We start from the raw sequence: 22,777 nt of genomic DNA, 5'->3' as shown, positions 1-22,777 counted from the left end.
AACAAAAACCAAATCTTGCCTGCTGTGCTCTGCAACTAGATCCAGTTACTCCTGGTTGTCCTCCAACCCAGGAAGGAGGTGGAGGGTGTATTAAGAACATAGGACTTGGAGTCATGGGCCTTTGTGTGTGAGCTCAAAGAAGCTCCTTTTCTCAACTGTCAAATGCGAGCAAGACTACTTACCTCACAGGCATAGAACTGTTGGGGAATTATTTGCCCTACTATGTCTGGTACACAAGTAGGTACTCAATAGAAAGCTGTTGTTTCAAGTTTCACTTTAAATGTCCATGATAATAGCATTTTCTGATACTGCTTTCGGTTTCTCCATTGTGTCCTTAAGTCAATCAAGAGAGAAGCTTGATTGCAACAAGGTTAATATATTGCAACATTAACCTTTTAAAATAACTGTGTCTGGCCAACATCTACCATTTCATTCAACAACTACTTAGTAAGTGGCTACAATGTGCCAGGTTGTTCTGTAGGGCAGGAATATAGCAAGGAACCAAATAAACTCCCTGCCCTCAGAGAACTTACATTAATTACAGTGGAAGACAATAGCTAAGTACAATATACAATAAGTCTGATGGTAACAAGTGCTATAAAGAAAAATCCAGCAGAGAAGGGAAATGGGACAGGGGAACAGGTTGCTTTTTTTTTTGGTCATATGGCGTGGCATGTGGAACTTCCCGCAGCGATGGAAACCCATACCCCCTTGCAGTGCAAGCAGAGTCTTAACCACTGGAACACCAGGGAAGTCCCAAATTATTATTTTAAGTAAGATAGGCAGGGAAAGACTCACTGAGACGATATTTGAGCAAAGACTCAAAAAAGACAAGGACTTTAGCTATGCAGTTATCTGGCAAAACAGTTTCTAGACAGAGGGAACAGCAAGTGCAAGGGTCCCAAGGTGGAAGCGGCTCTGTATGGTGGAATGTGAATGGGGAAGAGAGAAGAGGAAACCAAAAAGGTAACTGCAAGATAGATAACTGAGGGCCACGTAGGTCATTATAAGGATCTGGACTTTGTTATTCAGAGTAAGGCTGAAGCATTGAAGGATTTTGATCTTAGATTCTTAGATCTTAGATTTTAATGGGAGCATTTGGCTGCTATGTTGAGAATAGGTTCAAACACCAGGCAAAACAGAGGCAGGGAGGCCAGTTTGGAGGATATTTTAAAAGTTTAAGAAAGACATGATGGTTTCTTGAACTACAGAGATAGCAGTTGGACTGAGGATTATTTTTTGAAGGGTACCAACAACCTGGACGTGGACATGAAAGGAGTCAAGGATGTCTTTGGCCAAGCGATGGAGTTGCCATTTCCTGAGGCTTCTAGGGGAAGACAGGGCTTTTTAGGCATGTTCAGACTGAATTTCCAAGCAGAGATGTCAAGAAGACAGCTGAATGCTTTAATCTGGAATCAGGGGAGAGAGCTGGTCTGGGGAAATATTTCTTAAAAAAAAAAAAAGAGATACTCTCTCTGCCAACTATTTCCAAAAGGTTTCTTTTTCTGGAGTATCATTACTTTCTTTGGCTACTTAAACCCACTTTATTTCAAGAGGCTAATAAGATTTTTGGGTTTCTCTGGTGGTTCAGTGGTAAAGAATCCACCTGCCAATGCAGGAGACACAGGTTTGATTCCCCAGGTCGGGAAGATCCACTGGAAAAGGAAATGGCAACCCACTCCGGTATTCTTGCCTGGGAAATCCCGTGGACAGAGCAGCCTAGTGGGCTACAGAGCTTTCTTAAATTCAGACTTACACTGTGGAAGGTCAAGTGGAATATGGTACAGAAATGACAGGGGCCAGGATGTCACCATTTAGGGAGAGAGCATACATACCATGGGAGATTTGCAAGAACAAGACGAGTTCCCCCAAGCCCCAAAAGGTCAAGATTTTAAACAGTTTGAAAATAAAAAGCCTCACAAACGTCTTACCAAGATTTAATGTACATTTATTCTTAACACGTGGAACATATAGTATAAAGATTTCATACTGAATAAATGATATTCATTAAGCCAAAAAAGGAAAAAAGGAGGAATTTACATCAAGTTTTAGCTACATTGTTTGAAATACAAATATGCAGATTTTATCACTGAAAAAATCTCAATTGTGTTTCTTCATCAGGAACTTCAACTGAACCTAGAACTTTTTCACACCTCGATTAGAAAGAAAACAAAAACAAAAACAAAAACCCAGAAAAAATAAACTATAAGTTGATTGGCTGCTGAGACAGCAAGGACTTTTTACAGAGACCTGTACAGCATCGCACCAAGAGGGGCGATGTCTGGCAAGAGATTAAATAGCTGTGTCTCGCTTTGTGCAGGTCACCAACTCGTTAACTCGTCATACTATAAAGGGGTACCTGGGCGGGGGACCAAACTGTGGGGATCCGAGGGTATGTGCAATGTACAACATCATATATATACACATGTGGCAGCGCGGCCGCTGCAGCTAAAGGTTAAAACCAGTTCTAAGAGGTGATCTCAGGGTTATTCATACAATCAAGGAGGAGAGAAAGAGGTCAGGGTGTTGTAGGTTCACACATGATACTTTGGGGGAAAAGCCTTTTTTTTTTTTTTTCTCCTCAACGTTTAACTAAAAACATTTTTAAAAACTACAGCTTGCTGCTGACCCAGCGTTTCTCTTGTTTCCGTGTGAGACGTTATTATTACAGTATGTTTACAGTATCAGGGGTACAGTACAGTACATGAAGGGTCTACACGCTACTGCACAGGCCTCTCCAGCGGACAGGGTCTGTCCACAACTGCCACCTTCTCGGTTCCTGCAAGATTGTGAATGTACAGCAATAAACCACACACAGTTCAGCAGTCACCTTTTTTGTCCTTCAGGGTTTTTTTTTGTACTTTTTTTCCTTTTTTTTTTTTTTTAACCATTAAAAACAGTTATGAAATGCGGCCTCCCCTTGATGCAAGGACCGGGAAAGCCATTTTTATTTTATTTTATTTTTTTCCCCAAACTCACTGTAAACGACAGTAACTTTGGTTAAAATAAAAAAAGTCTTCTATGTAGGCAGAGCTTTGTCTTTTCAAAGAGGGCAGGGTCCTGAGGGGAGTAAAGTGAGGACAGGGAACAGAAAGGTGAGGGTGGAGAAGGGGCGAGAAGGGGGAGGAAAGAGGAAACAGGAGAGACTTCTTTTCCCGGGGAGAAGCTGGACAGCACAGGGTAAACTGGATTCTGAGGTGGTTTTGCATAAATAAAGGGCAACAGTCAGTTTCTAAGTTCTCCACACACGCACACACACACGGGGAGGGAGGTGTCCCACGGCTGTCATGACTGGCCAATCAAAAACAGTACATCACAAATGACTTGTGAAACCAACGAGTTCATCAGCGGTGACACCGAGATGTCCAACAGCCGTGACTCGTACAGCGTGAACTCCGAGTGGTTCTCGTCCACCTTGGCCAGGGCCAGCAGCGCACGGGCAGCCCGTCGCATCATGTCCACACTAGTTGGCTCAAAGGGCGGGTTCTGCATGTGGAGCAGGCTGGCCTGGCTCTGCTGGAACTGGGTGGCAGCAAGGCTGTCCTCCAGGAAGCCCAGGAGGTTGCCGATGCTGCCCTTCTGCACTGCGATGGCGCGGGCTGCCAGGCTGTCGCCCTGTGCCAGGTTGGCCAGCAGTACTACAGCCATCTCCCGGCACACGGGGTTCTTTCGGTCACTGAGGAAGCGCACCATGGTGCTATACAACTTCTCCAGGCGGCTGAAGGGGGGCGTGGCCAGGATCAGGTCCACATTGTTGTCCTGGATGCTGAGTTTGCTGAGGGTTTCCAAGACCAGTCTCTGGGGGGAGAGGACGGCGTTGGGGCCCAGGGTGGAGAAGGGGTCCTGGGCTTCAGCTGAAGGGCAGACTGCCCAGTGCAGGAGTCCGTCCAGGACAGGCAGGCAAATGCTCTCGGGGTATGGGGAGAGGTCCAACTGCCCCGAGATATTGGCAAGCGTGACCAAGGTGTTTTCCCGAAGCATCTCCAAGCAGTCCCACCACCACTCCACTTTGTTGCAGCTCACCCCTTGGTCCTGCTCCTCCTCCTTCTCATAAGTTAGTGGTGCCTGCTTCCGTTCTGGGTGCTTGTGGTGCAGAAGGATCAGCTTGCCCAGGATCAGCAGCAGCCCCGGGTGTTTGGACATCTCAAAGTCGTTGCCTGGCACAAACGACAGGCTTCGGATGGTGTTGGAGACACAGATGCAGCGTTTGGCAAGGGAATCCTGCCAGTCCAGAAGGGTACACAGTGGGGTCTCATCTTTACTGTGCGGTTCATCCTCTAGGATCTTGATGTTCCGATGGCTCTGCGCTGGGCTGATGCCGAATGGAAACTTGCTGCTTTCCTTGGCGGCCTCTACACTCTTAGCTCCCTCCTCGGTCAGTGTGCTAGACCTCGTGGACAACATGTCATCCATAGTAGCCGTGATCCGTTTTTCTGGAGGGCCATCAGGCGGGGGGCCCTCCTGCTCTGTTGTCCCTGGTGTTCCCTCTACTGCTGTGACATACTTCCGAGGGGCTGGTGGGCAGGGCACATGAGGCCGGGAAGGCAGCAGCTCTGTCTTGCTCTCAAAGTGGGTCTGGATATGCTCAGTGGTGTCGCCCCCACCAATCCGCCAGTGCAGCAGGCCGCTGTCAAACTCCTGCACGCGCCCAAGCTTATCTGAGCAGTCCACCACAAACGGGTCATTCTTCTGCACGATCTTTACTGGAAGCTTGTCAAACTTACTAATCAGTTTCTCCTCACTATTCTCTGAGGCTGCTTTGTCCTTGCCCGAAAAGGCCATCTCCTCATCATTTTCAATTACTTCCTCCTCTTCTTCCTCCTCTAGTTTGGGATCTAGAAGGTCTTCCTCCTCCTCCCCCTCCACAGGGGCTGGACTAGACGCTTTGCTGAATCTCCCAGGGTCCAATAGTGTTCTCTGTCCTGGGTCACCCACCTCATACTCCTTTAAAATGCCAAAGATCTCTATCAGGCAACGTCGGAAATATTCCACAAGGAGTTCGAGCAGCCCTGGGAGCTAAAAGAGAAAGAACAGGAACTAAATTAAGGGAGAAAAGTGGCTAAGAAGAGAATCCTTGACTTGAGAGGCCTGCCAAGGTCTTCTACCTAACCTCCCTTCTTCCCTTCCAGATAACACATCTGTATCACTGGGAGAGTCAGGGTTCTCCTTTCCCAAAGGCTGTTCACAAAGCAAGTTGTTTAAATTCTCCTCTGCCTAGCACAAAGTTCTTCCTTCAGCCCAGTCTTCACAGAAGCCTGCCTCTGCAGATGGACATGCTGACCAGCAACTCTGCACCTACCAGGGCCACCTACTGCTCCACCTCACCTTTCTCAACAGATTTCTGCTTTTCTTCACCAGGCTCAGTTTCCTACCCGTTGGTCACTGCCATTGTCCCTCTAGGAGGACACTCTCTACATTCCACTGAAGTGGAGCCCAAGGCTAGGCATGCTGGGATGATGCCTTCCAGCACAAGGCAGGCTGGACAGGTGTTCATCTACTCTGTTCCCCAAGCTCCCTAACTTTCCAGGAGGCTGGACCTCTGTGCATCACATAACACAGTAAATGGGATGAGGCTTATGCTCTCTAAACACTGCTCCCAAGCTGGTACAACTTTACAGCTTAGATCCTGTACAGACTATTTCCTACGCCTAGCAGAAAACATTAATCCAGTCAGATTAATCTCTGGCTGAAGAGTATAACCGAAAGGAAAAAATAGGGCTTTAGACTTAAAGAAGGATCCAGGTTTGAATTCTGGCTTTTCCAGGAACTATCTGTGTGATTTAAAATTCTGAGCTGTAGCTTTCCTATCTTTCCACTGAAAATGATGCAAACTCCTAAATTTCATAGAGTTGTTCTGAGGTCTAAATGGAATATGTCAAGTGCCTGGCTTATGGAAATTGCTCAATCAATATTTGTTCCTTTCTTTCTCATGGGAAGCAGGCTTTGGATTCAGAAAGACTGCTAACAGCTGTGTGAACCTGGGTAAGACTCTGAGCCTATTTACTCATCTCTAAGCAGCCACGTCTGCTCAGATGGCTACAGGGAGGATGACACAAAAGGAAACACGAAGGACCTCGCACAAAGTGAGGGCGCGGTAAACACAACTATTAGTTAACACTGCCCCGCTGAAGGACCTCACATGAAGTGAGGGCCCGGTAAACGCAACTATTAGTTAACACTGCCCCGCTGAAGGACCTCGCACAAAGCGAGGGCCCGGTAAACGCAACTATTAGTTAACACTGCCCTGCTGAAGGACCTCGCACAAAGCGAGGGCCCGGTAAACGCAACTATTAGTTAACACTGCCCCACTGAAGGACCTCGCACGAAGCAAGGGCCTGGTAAACGCAACTATGGGTAACACTGCCCCGCTGAAGGACCTCGCACGAAGCGAGGGCCCGGTAAACGCAACTATTAGTTAACACTGCCCCGCTAGTCAATTCCTTGATGGAAGGGCTGGAAGGTACCGAGGATGATCAAAACAAAGAGTAGGGTGGTGCAGAAGAACCTCTTCCTAGCTGAGAAAACTCTAGCTACATGTCTGTGGAGAGAAGGTTTGGAATTTGGAAAGCCATCTCTGTGTTAACCTCCCCTGCTGCCCCACAATGTACACCTCTTCACACTTTCCATTCTACATCTTAGGAAAAATGGTTGTCAATAATGACTTCAACTATTCAGCGTGGGTGAAGAAAGAAAGTGAAAATAAAGAAACGGCTCTGCTCATGGACAGAGACCACAGGTTCATGGATAGAGACCCCAGGTTCTTTTTGGTCTAGAAAATATGGTGTCCTCATTGACATCAGCAGAATCTGCCCTTCTTACCAATACCAAGAATCTTCTCCCAAACTCCCTTTGAAGTCAGTCCTGATTGACTAACACGAATTATCAGGCCTATAGCCAGTGGCAAAGTATCGGCACAGAAAATATCAAAAGAAGAAGTGAAATAAAGGAGACCATTGGCCAGGGAGGGCGTAATTCCCTGGTCACTTAGCTCCATCTCCTTTAAGAGGACCCCAGGCCCTCCCGGCCTCCCCCAGCGCCTGGACTCACCTGACTGAGGTTGAAAGTCATGATGCTGTTGTCATCGTACAGCAGGATGTTAATGGTGTCTAATGCCCACGTGCTCTCTGCCAGCAGCCCAGACTTGAGGGACATCATTACCCGCCATGCCTCCGGGGTTCCTGAAATAAACCTCCACGTCGTCCATCCACCATGCCCAGGTTGGCAGGAGGCCCCCCACCCCAGAGCTGGCTCATTAGTCAGGCTACTCTGAAGAGAACACATGGTGAGAGGCACTTCCCATCTGGGAGAGGACACACATCTGCCCCTCACAGCTTCTAGGCTCGCTTAGGACATCACTGCATGGCAATTCCTTTAGTAAAGCCTGACATCGGCTGATTTCTTCCTTACTCAAAGTTCTTTGGCTCTATTTTAGTCAACACTGGATCAGATTTTAACTCATCCAGAACATCAGGATGGAGAGAGAACACTGAACCAGATGTAAAGAGGCAGATTAAGCAACCCAATCAAGGAGGTCTCCTTACCAATGTCTTTCATTGTGAGCCGCCGCCTCTGCTTCAACACAGGCTGCGTGGCTTCAACAGAGCCAGGTGGGAAGGTGATGTCCCGCCGAATCATAGGGGGCTGCACAGGAGCAGGTGCTATGTGCGAGGCGGGTACTGGGGGCCCTGCCTTCTGCATCTTCATCCCAGAGTGCAGGAATGGAGACTTGCTTGGAGAGGTGCGGTTCTCCATTGGCCGGGGCAGGGGAGCGGGGCTGGATACCTGAGGAATGTGATTCTGCATGCTTGGTGGGGGCTGGTAGTTGGCTGGAGGGGGCCTTGTCATAGGGGGCACGGGGGCAGAAGGACCATAGGGGGGCTGGCGTGTGCCATGGGAAGGCCACGGGCCTTCATGGTTGGCCCTCTGATCCGTGTGCAGCATTTCGTCTGTTCGGTTCACGCCATGATAGGCGGGGCCTTGCGGGGCCGAGCCCGTGCTCTGCCTGTTGGCATAGTTGTAGGTCATGTCATTGCGCCCCTGCCACATGGTGCCTTGCTGGGCAACCTCAGCCGATGCCTGTATGGGGCCGCCCATCATCTGTGGTGGCATGTTCTGCTGGGTATTGGAGCCAGGGGGTGCTGAGACACGGTCCCGGCCAAACTGGAATGGAAACTGGTTCTGGGGGCCGCCTGCTGGTCGGCGCTCAGTAGCAGCGGCGGCAGTGGCAGGATAGGCGTTGCCGTACTGGTTGTACACGTCCTGCTGAGGGGGAGGCTGGGCAGCTTGCTGCTGGTTGGCAGGCGGGGGCTGGGCGGGGGGCAGCTGCTGCTGCTGGGGCTGCCCCTGCCCCGCGCTGTACGGCACGCTGTACATCTCCCCTTCGTGCCGCTTGGCAGGAGGGCCGTAGGTGCCATCCATCGGCCGCTTGTAATTCTAAGACGGGGACAGAAGCAGAAAGTTAACACTCTGCACTCAGGGACGCAAGACCACAGCCGCCAAGAGCAACACCAGACACGTGCTGGGCTTACTTCTGCCCCTCTAGGAGAGAGGACACAGACTCCACGGGAACAAAGGAGCCACCTTTACGAGTTATCTTTTGAAGCTCCTTCTGAAAGCAAGAATCATTCTCTATTCCCTCTGGTTCTCCCTTGCTCTAAGCAGAAAAATGTAGAAAAGTTCAAAAATCAAAATACAAAATACCCTAACCCTCGTGGAGCACTGGAGATGGGCCTAGACCCCAAACAAGGAAGAAGAGACTGAAGGCTCGACTCTTCACACAAAACTGGCTGTTGGGGTGGGAGAAGAACGCCAAGGAATCTGAAGGGACTTCTCAACTCGGCCTGCTAACTGGCTCTGGGGAGGAACCTGTGGATCAGCCCACCCACTGCCCTCCTCACCTGCTGCTGCTGCTGATACATTGTGGTCTGCTGGCTGGGGAAGGGGCTGCCGGAAGGGGTGCCTTGAGCGGAGAACTGATTGCCATAGGAATCATGTCTGTGGGCAGGAGAGAAGCGGACAATCAGGGTGGGAGTGGGGAAGCCTGAGTCACAGCAGCTTTACCTACAGGCCAGGCTTTACTTACCGCTGCTGCTGCTGCTGCTGCTGCGGCGGGTAACGGCTGGGAGAATACATCCCCGAGTCTGGGTTGGAAGGCATGAGATTCGGCTGCGGGGCCCCAGTGCCCATGTTTCCCTCGGGTCCTAAGCCAGGCTCCGTCCTAAACAAAATCGGAAGAGCAGGTTGGTCCATGATAGCTGTGGGGTGTTGGGGTGGGACAGGGTGGGGGCGGGGGGACGTGCTTACCTCACTCTGTCATAAGGACCTCCATAGGGATAGTGCTGTCGCGGTCCCATTGCCACATTTCCCAGCCCAGGGCCGGCAGCTCGACTGTAGGGGTCCCCCATCCCGCCGTTGGGGCCCTGACCTGAGGACATGAAGGGATCGCTCCCCGGAGCTGAGAGCAAAAGGGGAGGCAGTGAGTAACTGGTGGGTCAGCAGGCCGGGCAACCTCTACCTCGCCTGCCCCAAAGGCCCAGACCCGCTTCAGAGTTCAGGTCTGTTCCAACTTTTCCTGACCAGTTTGAAACAGAGATCTAGAAAGGCCCCAACTGGCAAAGAACACGTACTTGTTAAGGATGATGCGTGAGCCCAGGGAGAAGACGACAAGAAAGGAGGATGAAGGGGATGGCGTGACGAGCAACAAGAACCTTAAACTACTCAAATGCCCCCATGCCCTGGCCCTGTCCTCAATGACAGAAGGCCAACAGCAGTCGGTCACCTTTCCTCATGCTGCCGTAAGGATCCTTATTTGGCTCGTAGGACATGCGCCCCATCATGTCGGAGGTATTCATACTGGGCTGGTACCCAGGGTTTGGAGTCATGGAATTCCGCTTCTGGAATGTGGGGTCACTTCCATCAGGAAAGGCATCCTGGATCCCGACCGAATTGCTCCTACTCAAGAGTGAAGGGAGCCAATTAAACCCTAAATAAAGCATTTCCTCCAATAATGCAAGGCACTTGGGGGTCACTGGCTGGACAGAGCAGGAACACACCCTGGGCTACACAGGAGCTCATGTACTCTGTTCAGGATCCCCCAGGCCGCCTGGCCCTGCTCCTGGCCTTACCTCATGCCTGGCAAGGGGGGGATCTGGCTGTGTGGTGTGGATGCTGGAGTTGGTGGCTTCAGGTCTCCTCCTTCTGCCATGGAGCTGCTGGTTGACTGAGGTGTCTGTGGCCCCTGCATCGACCCTGATCCTGCTGTGGACAGTGATACAGGATGAGCAGGAAAACTCTCACAGAAACACAAATGCCCTAGGATCTCTTTGAAGAGGAACACTAAAAAGGCTAGAACTAGGGTTCTTTAAAACCTAAATCACCCTTCTCAGCAGGAGATCTGCAAGGCCAGTAATAAAGAAGGGAATTTGAGGGCTCCATTGCTTCTCACTGCTGTTCAGGTTTAGAGACCATTAGCATGCTGGTGATGACGTGAGTCTCTGTCAAGATTCCCAACTCCTTTTCTTTACTTCCCCAAGGACCCTGTCTAACCTATCATACCTTGTAATGCTGGTACACAAGCTCCCAGTTAGAGGCCCTGGAAAGCTGGGTGGCGAGGTTCCCTCTTACCCCAAACCTGCAGAGCACTGTAGGAACCTAGAACTCCTATTCTCAAACATCTAACCCAATGTCACCAGCAGTTTGAATGTTCCCTGAAGCTGATGAGCACGCAAGTACCAGTAATTAACGCTTCCATTAGTTACCATTCTCAGCAACAGATACCCCGCGGCTTGGGCCTCCCCAGCTGATGAGTCATCTCAGGCACAGCTTACACCCTCCGAGGTCAACCCCAGGGCACATGTGTTCACACCCACCTTCTAGGAGCCCTGGCCTTCCTCCCTCACCATGCCTGTCCAGGCCCCATCCTCCTCTCAGAAAGGAGGGTGGGCAGAGGCGCTCCATTCATATTCCCACCCCACCCCCTCCTTCCCATTCACTGCCACCACAGCTCCCTGGGGAATTCAGGGCTCTAGTCTGAGCTGCATTCTAAGGCACTGACATCAGTGGGCCAAGGCTCCCAGATGGCCTGCCTCACTGCTATTTGTCAGATTTCCCGACTTGTTCAGTGTCCCTCCCACTCACTAGTTTACAAACATTTGGCAAGGCGCCAGGTGCACAATAAAAATTTAAACTTAGGGTTGCTGCAAACTACCTCCCAAGGGAGTCGCCACTGCCTGCTCTTCAGCCTGCCAACCTGTTACACTCTGTGGTAGGACAGGACAGAGCACACATCCCTGGTGGCGGCCACTGCTGAATGAGGAGCCTGGGTCCTGGAATGCTACCCCTGCAGGGGGAGCCTTGGTGAGGCTGCTCACCCCATCCTTACCAGGCGAGGGAGGCTGGATCTTGGGCTGGGACTTCTTGGAATCAGCAGCTGCAAAGATGTCTGGGGGAGGGTCTTCTCCCCGTTCGATCTTGCACTCAAAGGCATAGAGACACTGGATGTACTGCTTTTTCAAGGAGCTGGCAGCACTGCTTGAGGTGCCGACATTGAGGTTGGTCGCAAGTTCCCGCCACTTCTTGTTCTTGTTGACCTGTACAACAACCAGAAGAGTCGGGGTGCATCTTCCATCTGGCCTTCCTGCCCACATACCCTGAACCCCGTCAGGCGACCGACCAGGTACTCATCTTGTGAAATCACAGTTCTCAGTTAACCACAGAAGTTAACCCTGCTTGGTGGATAGTACACAGCCAACATTAATCCCTCTACCCTCAGCAGGTTTTATCCACAGATCACTGCAATTGTCAGACAGCGCTTATTCTAAATAGGGTGAACTTTACATCACTATTAGAGAGATCAGAATTCAGAAGGTATGGGCTTTGCGTTACACAAGTGTACTGCTGAAAAATGATGTGCAAAGCACCATCAGATCCAAATCATATTTTACATTCACTGATAAACACTAACATTTTATAAAATGGAGATGTGTGTGGCAATATCAACAACCACCCTGCCTGACTTACTTTGTCAAACTGGGGGTTTTCATATGATTTTTTTTTCTCTCAGTGTAGGGCTTCTTGCAAATTTGACATTCTTGTGTCCCTGCTCCCGTATCTCAGTGAGGTATGACTACAAGCCCCTTGCCCTCAGCCGTCGCTGTCCTGACTGTCCAGGAGGTGCTTCAGGCCCCGTGACTTCCTTTTACCTTCCCAGAGACCAGTCCAGAGCTCTGCTTCCTTTCCTCAGCTCCAGAACACACTGTCTCCCATCCCTACAATTAGTCTGTCTGCTTTAGCCAGGCAGGACTCCTTCTTCATGTAATTGTTTTTTGGCTGAGTTGCACAACATGCAGGATCTTAGTTCCCCAACCAGGGCACAATCCCGCGTCCCCTGCAGTGGCAGCGTCTAACCACTGGACCACCAGGGAATTCCCCTTGAATGTTTATTCATCCACCATGTAATAAGCCTGTCTCTCAAGGGCTACAAACACCGACTTTCCAGTCCCAATCCACAGGGAGTTCAAAATGTTTTGACACCTGCTGATCTGGTACCTGTGACACCAGAGACAAGAGTGATAAGGAAGCAAAGAAAGGAACAGTCTAGATGGAGGGGAGATGACCAGGAACACTTCCTAGAGCAGGCAATGTCTGAGTTGAGACTTGGAAGGCTGGAGGTGGCATTGGTAGGGTATATTCCAGACCCTTTCCCATCTTCATGCTATCAGGGCCAGTCAACTGGAACAGCTCCTCCCTTGACCCAGACCCTATCAATCCTTCAGAAGAGCTCAGGACTCATCTTTTGCCTTCTTGAAGCCTTCACAAACTAACTCATAACAGCACTCTATCTTCTCTGAACTGTCTTTAGAGTTCAATCACATCACAGCATCTAAAAGGCTGGCAACCTTTTGGAAACTGGAAGACAGACCCCTGGGCTTTGGGATTCCCTCGATACCTCACTTTAGGTCCGGTGAATCCAGAAGCCCATGCAATCAAAAAGTATGCCAAACCTAACCCAACGCCCCTTTTCTCTACAGGCAGGAGTGCCCTGACTATGAGAGCTCAACACCAGGGAGAATGGCAGTACTGAACCTGGGTCACCTCAGAGGCCTGCTGGGGCTCTGCTTCCCACGCTGGCTATGTGGCAGTGTGCACGTGTCTTGTTTTATTTTGTTTTCCTTTTGTGAGGGAGGGGAATAAAGCCTGAGGGAGAAGGAATTCATAACTGACTGTTGGTTGGCTTCATTCCAATCATTTTCTCTTCTGCTGGTGGCAGCTGTTTTCCTCTTCTGATTTAGAAGATTTGGAGTCCACCCCTTCCCACTATGCATCCCCCTGAGCTCAGCTGCACATTCAGATCCAATAGCAAGCTCCTGGTATGATGACTACAGAACATACATAGAAAGAAAGTTTGCAAGGCACAATGGGCTGTCTGCCAGTGTTGCCTCACCTGTTTGACTCCTGGGCTGAGTATAAAATAAAGATTAAGCTATCAGGGGAGGCGCAAGGCTCAGGGTGGTGTTCAGTTTGGGTTTCCAGTGGAGATTAATCCATTCATTTAAGTCTCCCATACAGAGTAACTAAACACAATTTCCCACCTACTTCTTCCTTCATAAACTATTTCTACTTAATAGCTCCTGAAGTCCCATCTCCACTCGGAAGCTTTCTAGAATGAAAGGATCAGCAACTATTCTGGCTTCCCTTGTACCATCCTGTAGACCAATTTATGTGGCAGAAATCTTGCTCCAAGTTTTGTTTGATTATCCCTAGCTTTCAACAGTCTAGCAGGATACACACTGTCCCTACGTTACAAATAAGAAAAATGAAGGTTCGGAGTGGTTATACACCTTGATTAAGGTCACTTAGGTTGTAAGTGGCTAAGAAAGAATTCAAAACCAGACCCCTCTCTGAATCTTGCCCTTGTCTCATACTCCAAACTGCCTGCCATGGAATCAGAATGCTCATAGACTTGCCCTGTTTTGCAACTCAGGGGGACTCTGGGCACATGTAAGTTAAGGCTAATGCTTCACGCTACCCATGGAGATCTCAGCCTCCTCCCGTGGCCTTGTCTTCTGGAAGGCCTGAGCTCCCTGGCCTGTCAGTATGTGGCTCAGAGAGCAGGGGAGGGTGATGTGCCTGTGGGAGGCATGGCACCAGTGAGGCCACTGAGTACCTACAGAAAGGCTTGTTGAAACCACAGGGGAAGCCAAGTGCCAGGCACTCACCTGAGTCAATCCACCAATTTCCTTCACAGACACATAGAGGCGGTACAGGTCCAGAGGCTTCCTACCCACAGCAGGCAGATTTGTCATGCCCATGGCCTTCTCCTCCGTGAAGGCCAGATAACGGTCCACCCACATCTTCCTCTCAGGCTCACCACCCAGCTCATACAACTTGGTGATCTTCTCATTGGTTGTAGTAGAAGAACTGGATTTCTGGAAGGGGCAGGTCAAGATTCATAGGAACTGGTCAGATTCAAAGCCTATGCTAGGGGTCTCAGAAGCCCCTTGATTAGGGCAGTAGTAAAGCTTCTTATTCTGGGGCGGTCACTAACATCTGCCCTGCCTTCACAAAAACCAAAAGGGAGCTAGAGCTTCCTGTAAAGAAACAAAGCTAACCCTGCCTATACAGTAGGTATTGAGTGCTGTGCCAGAGGCCTTTACACATTAGGTATTACAAATTATCCTTCTCTTAAAAGGTAAGGCTGCAGGCACCAAGGAGGCCATGCCTAAGATCTCCTAGTGTTTCAGTAGCAGGACTGCGAGTCAAACCCTTGTCCACCTGACATCAGTGTCACTAATACACCCACACTGCTACCTAGGAGCCTGGACACACTTTTACAGACATTTCAGAGAACTCAAGAAACTCAAAATATGACCTTGAGACAATAGACTAAAATGAAAAGGAACTTTTCCTCCTCTCAAGAAAGGAAGGGTTCTGCTTGAATGGCTTTGGATGACTATCCAAGACATGAGGATGACTAAAAGGGTCTGGAAGCCAGAGGTGAACGTCCACAAGAGGTGGCAGCTATGATTGTTATTTCCCCTACTTTATAAGGTAGGGAAAATGAGGTATGACGAAGGGCAGAAATATTTTAAATGACTCAAATACTGAGCAGGTCCCCAGAATGCCACACAGCCCAACAGAGAGCACACCCAGGACCAACCTGAGAGAGGTCAAGGACCCAAACCACCCCCCGCCTCTTCTCCCCCTTTATAGAACATAGGGCACCAACCATTCCTGCTGTTCTGAGTAAGGTCCAGGAAGACAACAACCAGTCACCCATGACATACGTCATCTATCAGTGCATAAGAACAGGGGTCACAGCTTCAGAGAGTACAGCGTAGAGAATTCTACTCTGCCGGGCTGGCATTTCCTCCATATCAGACAGCCATGAGAACGCTATGTTATTTACATTAGGACCCCTTGGGCTAACTCAAACCTAATTCAATGAATGATTATCCTGAGACCCTTCACAGTTAAGAAGAGGTAACAGCACCCTTTGCCAAGATTATCTAGTCGGTGTCATATAAAAGGCTGGAATCTAATCATCCTCTCTTCTTTTTCCTTCCTATCACTGAAAGGATGGGACAGAAAGTTGAGGAGTCAAGATATAAGCCATTACCTTGGATTTCGATTCTGTCTTGGGTGTCCCATCTGCCTTGTTGTTCATTTTGGAGGCTGGAGTTAACTTGACATCCCCAAGACCCATCATCTCTGGGCTGGCTGCCATCCCTACAAAAGAAGAGAAAAGTTGGATGGGTTTGTGACACGAAGACCATTGTGGAAGAAATCCCTGGGGTGAGCAATGCTTATGACTTACCTGCTGAATTGTTGGCCATGGTTCCACCCATGGGATATGGGGGTCCCTGAGGGTTGATCATGCCAGCCATACTATTAATCCCCTGTCCATAGGGAGGTCCAGTTCCCATTATGCCCCCTTGATTCATATTGGGGTAGCCGGGTGGCCTAAGGAAGAAGATGCAGAGTGTGAGAGACAAGAGTTAGAGACACTAAGTTTTCAAATTAGGACTTGAGGTAAACAGGGCTGTGTGAGCCAAGATCATCTAGGGAGGCTTACAAGGGAAAGTCTTATGGGTCCCACAAACTACAACCATGCACATAGATATTCTTATTTTCTACCACCCACAGAAAGTTCTAAGAGGGTTTAAGCTCCCAAAACGAAATCATCGCTCAATTTTAAAGGATGCACTCCTTGAAGAATGGAGTCTTACTGTGTCTCTTAAATACTGCCTCCCTTTAATGCATCTCCAAAGTCAAGCTGTGTTTCCATTTAAGGGTCCTCACTATGGCAAAAGGCCTAGATTAAATGCTAAGTTTTATTACGCTGTCATGTCACCCCAACCAAACTCACAGCATAGCACCTGGAGCGGCTGTGTATTTTTAACTACACCTCAAAAAAAAAAAAAAAAACAAAACAAAAAACCTTAATTTTATTTATTTTTGGCCACACTGCACAGCTTGTGGGATTGCAGTTCCCTGACCAGGTATTAAACTTGGGCCATGGCAGTGAGAGCCGGAATCCCAACCACCAGGCCACCAGGGAACACCCCTTTGTATTCTTCCTTGATGGGCCTACTGCAAACTCTGTGTTTCTATCATCCTAAAGTACTACCAAATCCACCTCTCTTTAACCCTATTCTACCTTTGTTCACCAACATCCCAGTTAAGAGTCACTTTAAGAACTGTCAGCATCAGCAATGGGGTACACAGACAGAGCCTTCAGAAACAGTAGAATCATGGTCACTGAAGCCAGTGGCCAAGGAAGAGATGAATGCTGAAGTCATAAACCAAATCACACGAGCCTTCTGCATTTTTGCATCAGAGTCAAATACAAAGGACCACACAGAAGAGTAAGAGAAATGGCAAACCGCAACCTTACCATCCTCCATTTCCCACACCACAGACCTAAATCATGTGCATCATTAAAAATATTTTTGGAAACCAAGAAGCTAGATTGGCAGAAGAAATAAACTCCGAAGACCTATTTTACTAATCAAAGTAACGTATACTTTATAAATTTCTTTACATATGATATGATACCAATCTAAGATGCTTACAAGTCAGCACTTCTGCTGTCTTTTTCAATGTAAAGAAACCCGGTTTTCTAAAGCGCTCTCAATAAAATGCCTATTTACCAAGATAACATGGTTTAGGTCCAGAAGTATCTCAATGATCTAAACGACTCTGCAATTAGATTAAATGCTCGCCTCACAATTAGATGAAATGCTTTCCTTGCACTGCTACCCTCCCTCTTCACTTCCCAGGTCTTACCTGTTTTGGATAGAGTTGGCAGCAACATGCATGGCGACAGCAGTTTCTTGAGTTTTCCGGTTCATGCCCCCAGGAGGGGGACACATCCCTGACCCAACCTGAGGTGGCATATTGGCCATGTTAGGGCCATAAGGCCGGTTGCCCATGGAGGCGTGACTCATCCTCCCGGGAGGGAGTGTGCCGTAAGGTGGGATGCCAGGCTGCCCATGCATCTGACCTCCAGCACCCATAGGGTTCATGCTTCCAGCCATGCCTGCACTGGGGTAGTTAGCATTGGGCAAGGCATTATAGTTTGGCTGCCTGGGATAGCCTCCTAGGAGGGGAAGGAGAGAAGATACAGAGACCTGGTTAGTGACTCACTGGCAACTCACTTAATAACACTCAACTCTAAAATTCTAAAGACATAAACAATGGGAATCATTCAATATTTGGTCTGGAAAGAGACCAATTTCATGTCTCTTTAAAAAAACAACAACAACAAAACCTCATAGTCCATTTAAAAAAAAAAGTAAGGAGGGTGTGGCAGAAGTGTATGAAGCCAGGCCTCAGTTGCCCCTCATCTTAAAGACAGCACAGCACAGGGCAAGGCTGGCTATGCTGCCAGCCAGGTCCTTCAACTCCCGGAATTCTTCCCTTTCTACACACTCATCTTCCATGCTCCGTCTAAGAAATTCAGCTTGAGATCCATCTAGGGCTGATTTTGAGCAAAGATCTATTCTATTGGGACTAATTTACTAAAAAATAAAAATTAATAACCAATAATTACCACTTACTAGGTGTCTGTGCTCTGTCTTGGGCTAAATTACCTTATCCCATTTTACAGATGAAACAGGCTCAGAGAGATTCAAGGACTTTCCCATGATGGCAGTCCTGCTCTACTTTAAGGCCTGGCCTGGGTGGATTTAAGGCAAACGTAGTTCTACTCCTAAAACCCAGACAGCAGCATATCAAACAAGGAACTCTTCTCTAGTCTCACCCCCATGTCCTCCTACCTGGGTAGTATACTCACCCTGTGGGCCGTACTGACTCCCCTGGGGACCGTAGCTCCCCATGGAGTTCTGCTGGTAGGAGCCCATGCCTGTGTGCATCTGTCCTCCGGAAGGCTGACGTGGAGATAAGGCTGACCCGGGCTGGGGGGAACTGTACTGGGGCATCTGGGGGTTCCTCTGCATGTAACCTGTTTGTGGGTAGTGTCCACATAGTTATTACCTCAGCACCATGGGAACGAATGCTCTCCCTTATCCTACGACTTCACCATCTACATTTTCTTTAGCAAATACTTACAAGAAGTCTCTTATTTGCTGTATAATTATGTGCTCTTTTAGGCACCCTCAAAAGTGACATAGTCATTAACCCAGGGCATGCCAACTGTCTCTATTAAATGGAGGTTTGAAAAAAAAAAAAGCAATGACCCCTGCCCCAAATCCCTGAAAAACGCTGTAGGATTTACAGGGTAAAGATTTGATGCTGAGTATTTAGTATTTGCTGACCAAATTAGGCACAATGGAGGGGTAATTCATCAAAACACATGACCAACAAAAAACAGCTGTAGGGGAACGTAATTCTGGAGCCACCAAGATGGCCAAGCCCAGCCTAACTTCACAACCTGCTGCTGAGACTGTCTTAAGCTTCACGGTCATAAAGTTCTCCAAAAGCTGCTCCAGAGATAATCGATCAGAGGTCCGCCTCTGCCCTCCACCCCTCTCCCTTGAAACCCAGGCTCTCACCTCGATCTTGGGCAATGCTTGATTGGTTCATAGAAGGATGCATGATGCTGTCCGACTGGCCACTGGGTGGCCGAGGTGGCATCTGGTTGCCTGCTCCAGAGAGAGAAAGAAGTAAGCCAGTCATGGCTAAACCTGGAAATCCTCGTCAGCAGGTTAAGTTTGAAGTGCAAATGGCTTCTGGGAAGGGCCAAGAACCTCCTAGGATCACATACACCGGAGGATCTGGCAAAGGGGCTCCCGCCTCCTTTCTTCAAAAGCTGAAGGGACCCTCTCAGCCAGTGGGAGCCTGGGACTCCCTGATATCATGCGGGGGACACAGCAGTCCTCTCTCCCTCTCCCCAAAGGCCAGCACTTGAAGGTACCTGGCACTGCAGCAGGCGAGAGTGGTCCTGAGCGAGACTGAGCAACACTGGCAGGAGAGCCAACTGGGGACGGGGAGGGGCCTCGGATACCAGGCAGGTGAGGGGAGGTGTGGGGGGAGAAAGGAGACTGAGCTGGGTTACTCTGCTCCCCCTGGCTGCTGGAAATCCCTGATGTGCTCACTCCAGGGCTCAGAGCTCCTTCTGTCCCCATGGGGAGATCATCTATTGAACCAGACAGATCCTGGAACATATACACAGGGATATGGATTAGCAATTTTGAGGCAGAAAGATTCTTTGCTCAACAATCCTGCTATATGATTAACATTTTCCTTAAACAGCCCAAAGTAAATACACGGCACACATTCATGTACTCATGATACCAGAGCTTACATACAGCAAACTGTCTATTAAGGGCTAGATACAAAATAGTTTAGACTCTGCAGCCCATATAGTCCGTGTCACAACTGTTCAACTCAGGCCATCAGAGTGCAAAAGTAGTCACAGACAATTCGTAAACAAATGGATGTGATTGTGCCCCAACAAAATATTATTTATAAAAACAAGTAACTAGCCCATAAGCGATTGTTTGCTGACCCCTGGTCTATCTACCAGAAGCAGATTGAGTACTTTCATCTTCTTTCCCAGCCCCAAACTTCTATAGTCATAAGAGAGCAGCTCTTTGAGCCTTTAGTTCTCTTCCAATGGGGAAACTTAGAACACTGCCAGCATGGCACCAGGAGCTATAAGAAAATGTTAACAAGTTTGGGCAACATTCACAGACCCCCTCTGCATCAGATTATTATAACCTACATTTACCAAGAACTCACTCCAAGTTGCCATACTTTAAAACATAAGGGCTAGGAGGTAAGAAAGGGATATATTACACAGACAATTCCTTAACTGCCAAGAAGGCCTGGGACTACATTCCTAACACCTGGCCAATAACAGGGATGAACAAATGTTTACCAACTGAACAAACCAAGTTTTTTTTTTTAGTTTTATGTTTCAATGAGAACTTGGTGTTTATTTGGGGGTTGTGCTTAGGGACTGTGTCTTGAATTAAACTAAAGAGTTCACTCTTAAAAAAAAGTTCACGCTACGTCAGTAAACCCCAAGGTTAGCTATTAGGACCTCAATATGAAAAAATACTCGGAAAAAGAAAAAAAAAAAAGGGACTTCCCCAGCAGTTCAGTGGTTAAGATTCCACACTTCCACTGAAGGGGGGCTTGGGTTTGATCCCTGGTCAGGGAACCAAGATCCTGCATGCCATGTGGCCCAGCCAAAAAAGAAAAAAAAAGGAAGATATTCACCCCAGGAAATGCATCTCAGCCCCAATTTCACTCTCTGGCAACACCACAGGCTCAACATCATACATTAACTCCAGGGTGGGAACTAACTATACCTTGAAGAAAGGATGAAAGCTTTGGGAACAGGCTCGGGTCTGGGAAAATCCTAAGACTCAAATGGTTAAGAAAAGAGTTCTCTTAAAGAGACACATCTGAAGAAGAAAAAAATCCAAAATGGCCTGATTTGAGTCTATTCCTATTTCCACAAGAAGCTCACCTTGGAAAGATGAGTTCGAGGGGATCCTGACCCTAGAGTCAGACAATAACACTGGAGATCAAAGAGTACCTGTTAAGCTCTCCCCAAGTGTCCAGGTTGGTTGGACCTTTTGCAAACCAGTTGGTTACTTCACTAGGTTGGGAGTATTTCTGCTGAGTTTTGTGGGAATAAAGCTTGCCTTGAAGGCAAGGCAGGCAGGTAGATGTACATCTGTGTCTGTGTTCAGCTCTCAGAGTTAGCTGAGATTTCAGAAAACACTAGCTTTCCTATAAGCAGACCCAGTACACCATAGCATGCTTTTAAAAATGCAATTAGAATTAGTCCCAGCATGGAAGAGAACTCAAGAAGCCCTCCTCCAGGTAACACCAAAGGGCCTCTTTCTTCTCAAAGGACTAAAGCACCTGGAGTTCTAAAGAGCCTTGGGTTCATCCCAACAGAGGATTCCTTCCACGTTGAGGGCTGAGCTGTCCCAGGACACCTGGCTTCTGAACCAAGAAGGGTAAACCCAAAGTGGCAGCAAGATGACAAGAGGAGCCAACTGTGTCAGCCAGAAAAGGCCTCGAAAGCCACTTGTTAAGCCCTGGTCTATAACAGAAACCACAGCCCAATGCTCTGTTTTAGGGACCATGAGCTTCCCTCGCATTCCTTCCTACTGTCTCCATTCCTTAACAAACCACCAGCTTCTAGTAATAAGAGCTACTTGCTTAGAGGAAAAAGAAATCAGCGTATTTTGGAACAGAACAAGAATCAATGGTACAGCCATAAGATAAGAACTCTTCATATGGCCTTGAAAATTTGTTTTAAACATTTGTCTTTAATTAAACAGGTAAAACGTGAACATTTTCATGGTAAAAATAGCTCAGATAGTACAAGTAAACTCAAGTCCCCCTCTGCTCTCTTCTGGCCGCTTTCAATAGAGGCACCCAATTCCATTTGGTGGAATCCTTGGAGACCTTCCGAGGAACTGAGGAGGGGAAAAAAAATAAAGGATGTTCAACATCACTAATTATCAGGGAAATGCAATTCAAAACCATAATGAGCCTGACGTCTATTAGGACGGCTATTGACAAAAAGTAGAAAGAAACCCATATTGGCAAGGATGTGGAAAAAAGGGAACCCTTATGCACTGCTGGTGGGAATATAAACTGGTACAGCCACTATAGAAAATAGTACGGAGGTTTCTCAAAAAATGAAAAAAAAAAAAAAAAAGAAGAACTACCAAGTGATCCAGCTATTTCACTCTGGATATTTATCCTAAGTAAACCAAAGCAACAACTTGAAAAGATACATATACCACCATGTTCACTGCAACATTATTTCCAATAGCCAAAGCATGAAAGCAACCTAACCCCATTGACAGATGAATGAATAAGAAAATGTGGTGTGTACACACACACAGGAATATTCAGTCATAAAAAAGAATGAAATCTTGCCATCTGTGACAACATGGATGGACCTTGGGGGCATTATGCTAAGTGAAAAAAGTCAGAGAAAGCTAAGTACCATATGATATTACTTCCATGTGGAATCTAAAACAAAACATAGCTAGCTCACATTGGTTGGCTGCCAGAGGGGGAAGGAGAAATGAGAAGGGAGTCAACAGTACAAACTTCCAGTTATAAAATAAACAAGCCAAGGGGATGTGATGTACAGCATGGCGACTAGAGTTAATAAAACTGTGTATGTGACGTCTTTCAAAAGTTCTCATCACAAGAAAAAAAATTCTGCAACTACATGTTAGTCACTCAGTTGTGTCCGAGTCTTTTGTGATCCCAGGGACTACAGCTCTTCAGTCCACAAAATTTTCCAGGCAAGAATACTAGAATGAGTAGTCATTCC

The 22,777-nt window shown here is 48.0% G+C and overlaps 1 protein-coding gene across 6 annotated transcripts in view; it reads right to left on the bottom strand.

Annotated features, from left to right (window-relative positions):
* Window positions 1–1,927: 1,927 nt before the first annotated feature.
* Window positions 1,928–22,777, bottom strand: part of ARID1A (AT-rich interaction domain 1A) — a 68,743-nt gene continuing 47,893 nt past the window's right edge. Inside the window, exons 5-20 of one of the 6 annotated variants that reach the window (XM_043444614.1) lie at window positions 19,376–19,616; window positions 19,014–19,106; window positions 18,296–18,463; window positions 17,287–17,599; window positions 15,815–15,960; window positions 15,617–15,726; window positions 14,217–14,426; window positions 11,381–11,588; window positions 10,125–10,257; window positions 9,779–9,954; window positions 9,304–9,454; window positions 9,083–9,217; window positions 8,898–8,994; window positions 7,542–8,433; window positions 7,048–7,178; window positions 1,928–5,016 (exon numbers count right to left, since the gene is read on the bottom strand). In XM_043444614.1, coding sequence (XP_043300549.1) covers window positions 3,286–5,016; window positions 7,048–7,178; window positions 7,542–8,433; window positions 8,898–8,994; window positions 9,083–9,217; window positions 9,304–9,454; window positions 9,779–9,954; window positions 10,125–10,257; window positions 11,381–11,588; window positions 14,217–14,426; window positions 15,617–15,726; window positions 15,815–15,960; window positions 17,287–17,599; window positions 18,296–18,463; window positions 19,014–19,106; window positions 19,376–19,616 — 4,935 coding nt within the window. In that variant the 3' untranslated portion in view covers window positions 1,928–3,285. The remainder of the gene's footprint in view (window positions 5,017–7,047; window positions 7,179–7,541; window positions 8,434–8,897; window positions 8,995–9,082; window positions 9,218–9,303; window positions 9,455–9,778; window positions 9,955–10,124; window positions 10,258–11,380; window positions 11,589–14,216; window positions 14,427–15,616; window positions 15,727–15,814; window positions 15,961–17,286; window positions 17,600–18,295; window positions 18,464–19,013; window positions 19,107–19,375; window positions 19,617–22,777) is intronic. The other 5 variants (XM_043444617.1, XM_043444616.1, XM_043444618.1 and 2 more) reach the window with 5 other exon arrangements.

This window comes from Cervus canadensis, chromosome 24 (assembly GCF_019320065.1).
Source record: "Cervus canadensis isolate Bull #8, Minnesota chromosome 24, ASM1932006v1, whole genome shotgun sequence".
In the NCBI taxonomy this organism is placed as follows: Eukaryota; Metazoa; Chordata; class Mammalia; order Artiodactyla; family Cervidae; genus Cervus; species Cervus canadensis.
This window is presented reverse-complemented; position numbering and strand designations above follow the sequence as displayed.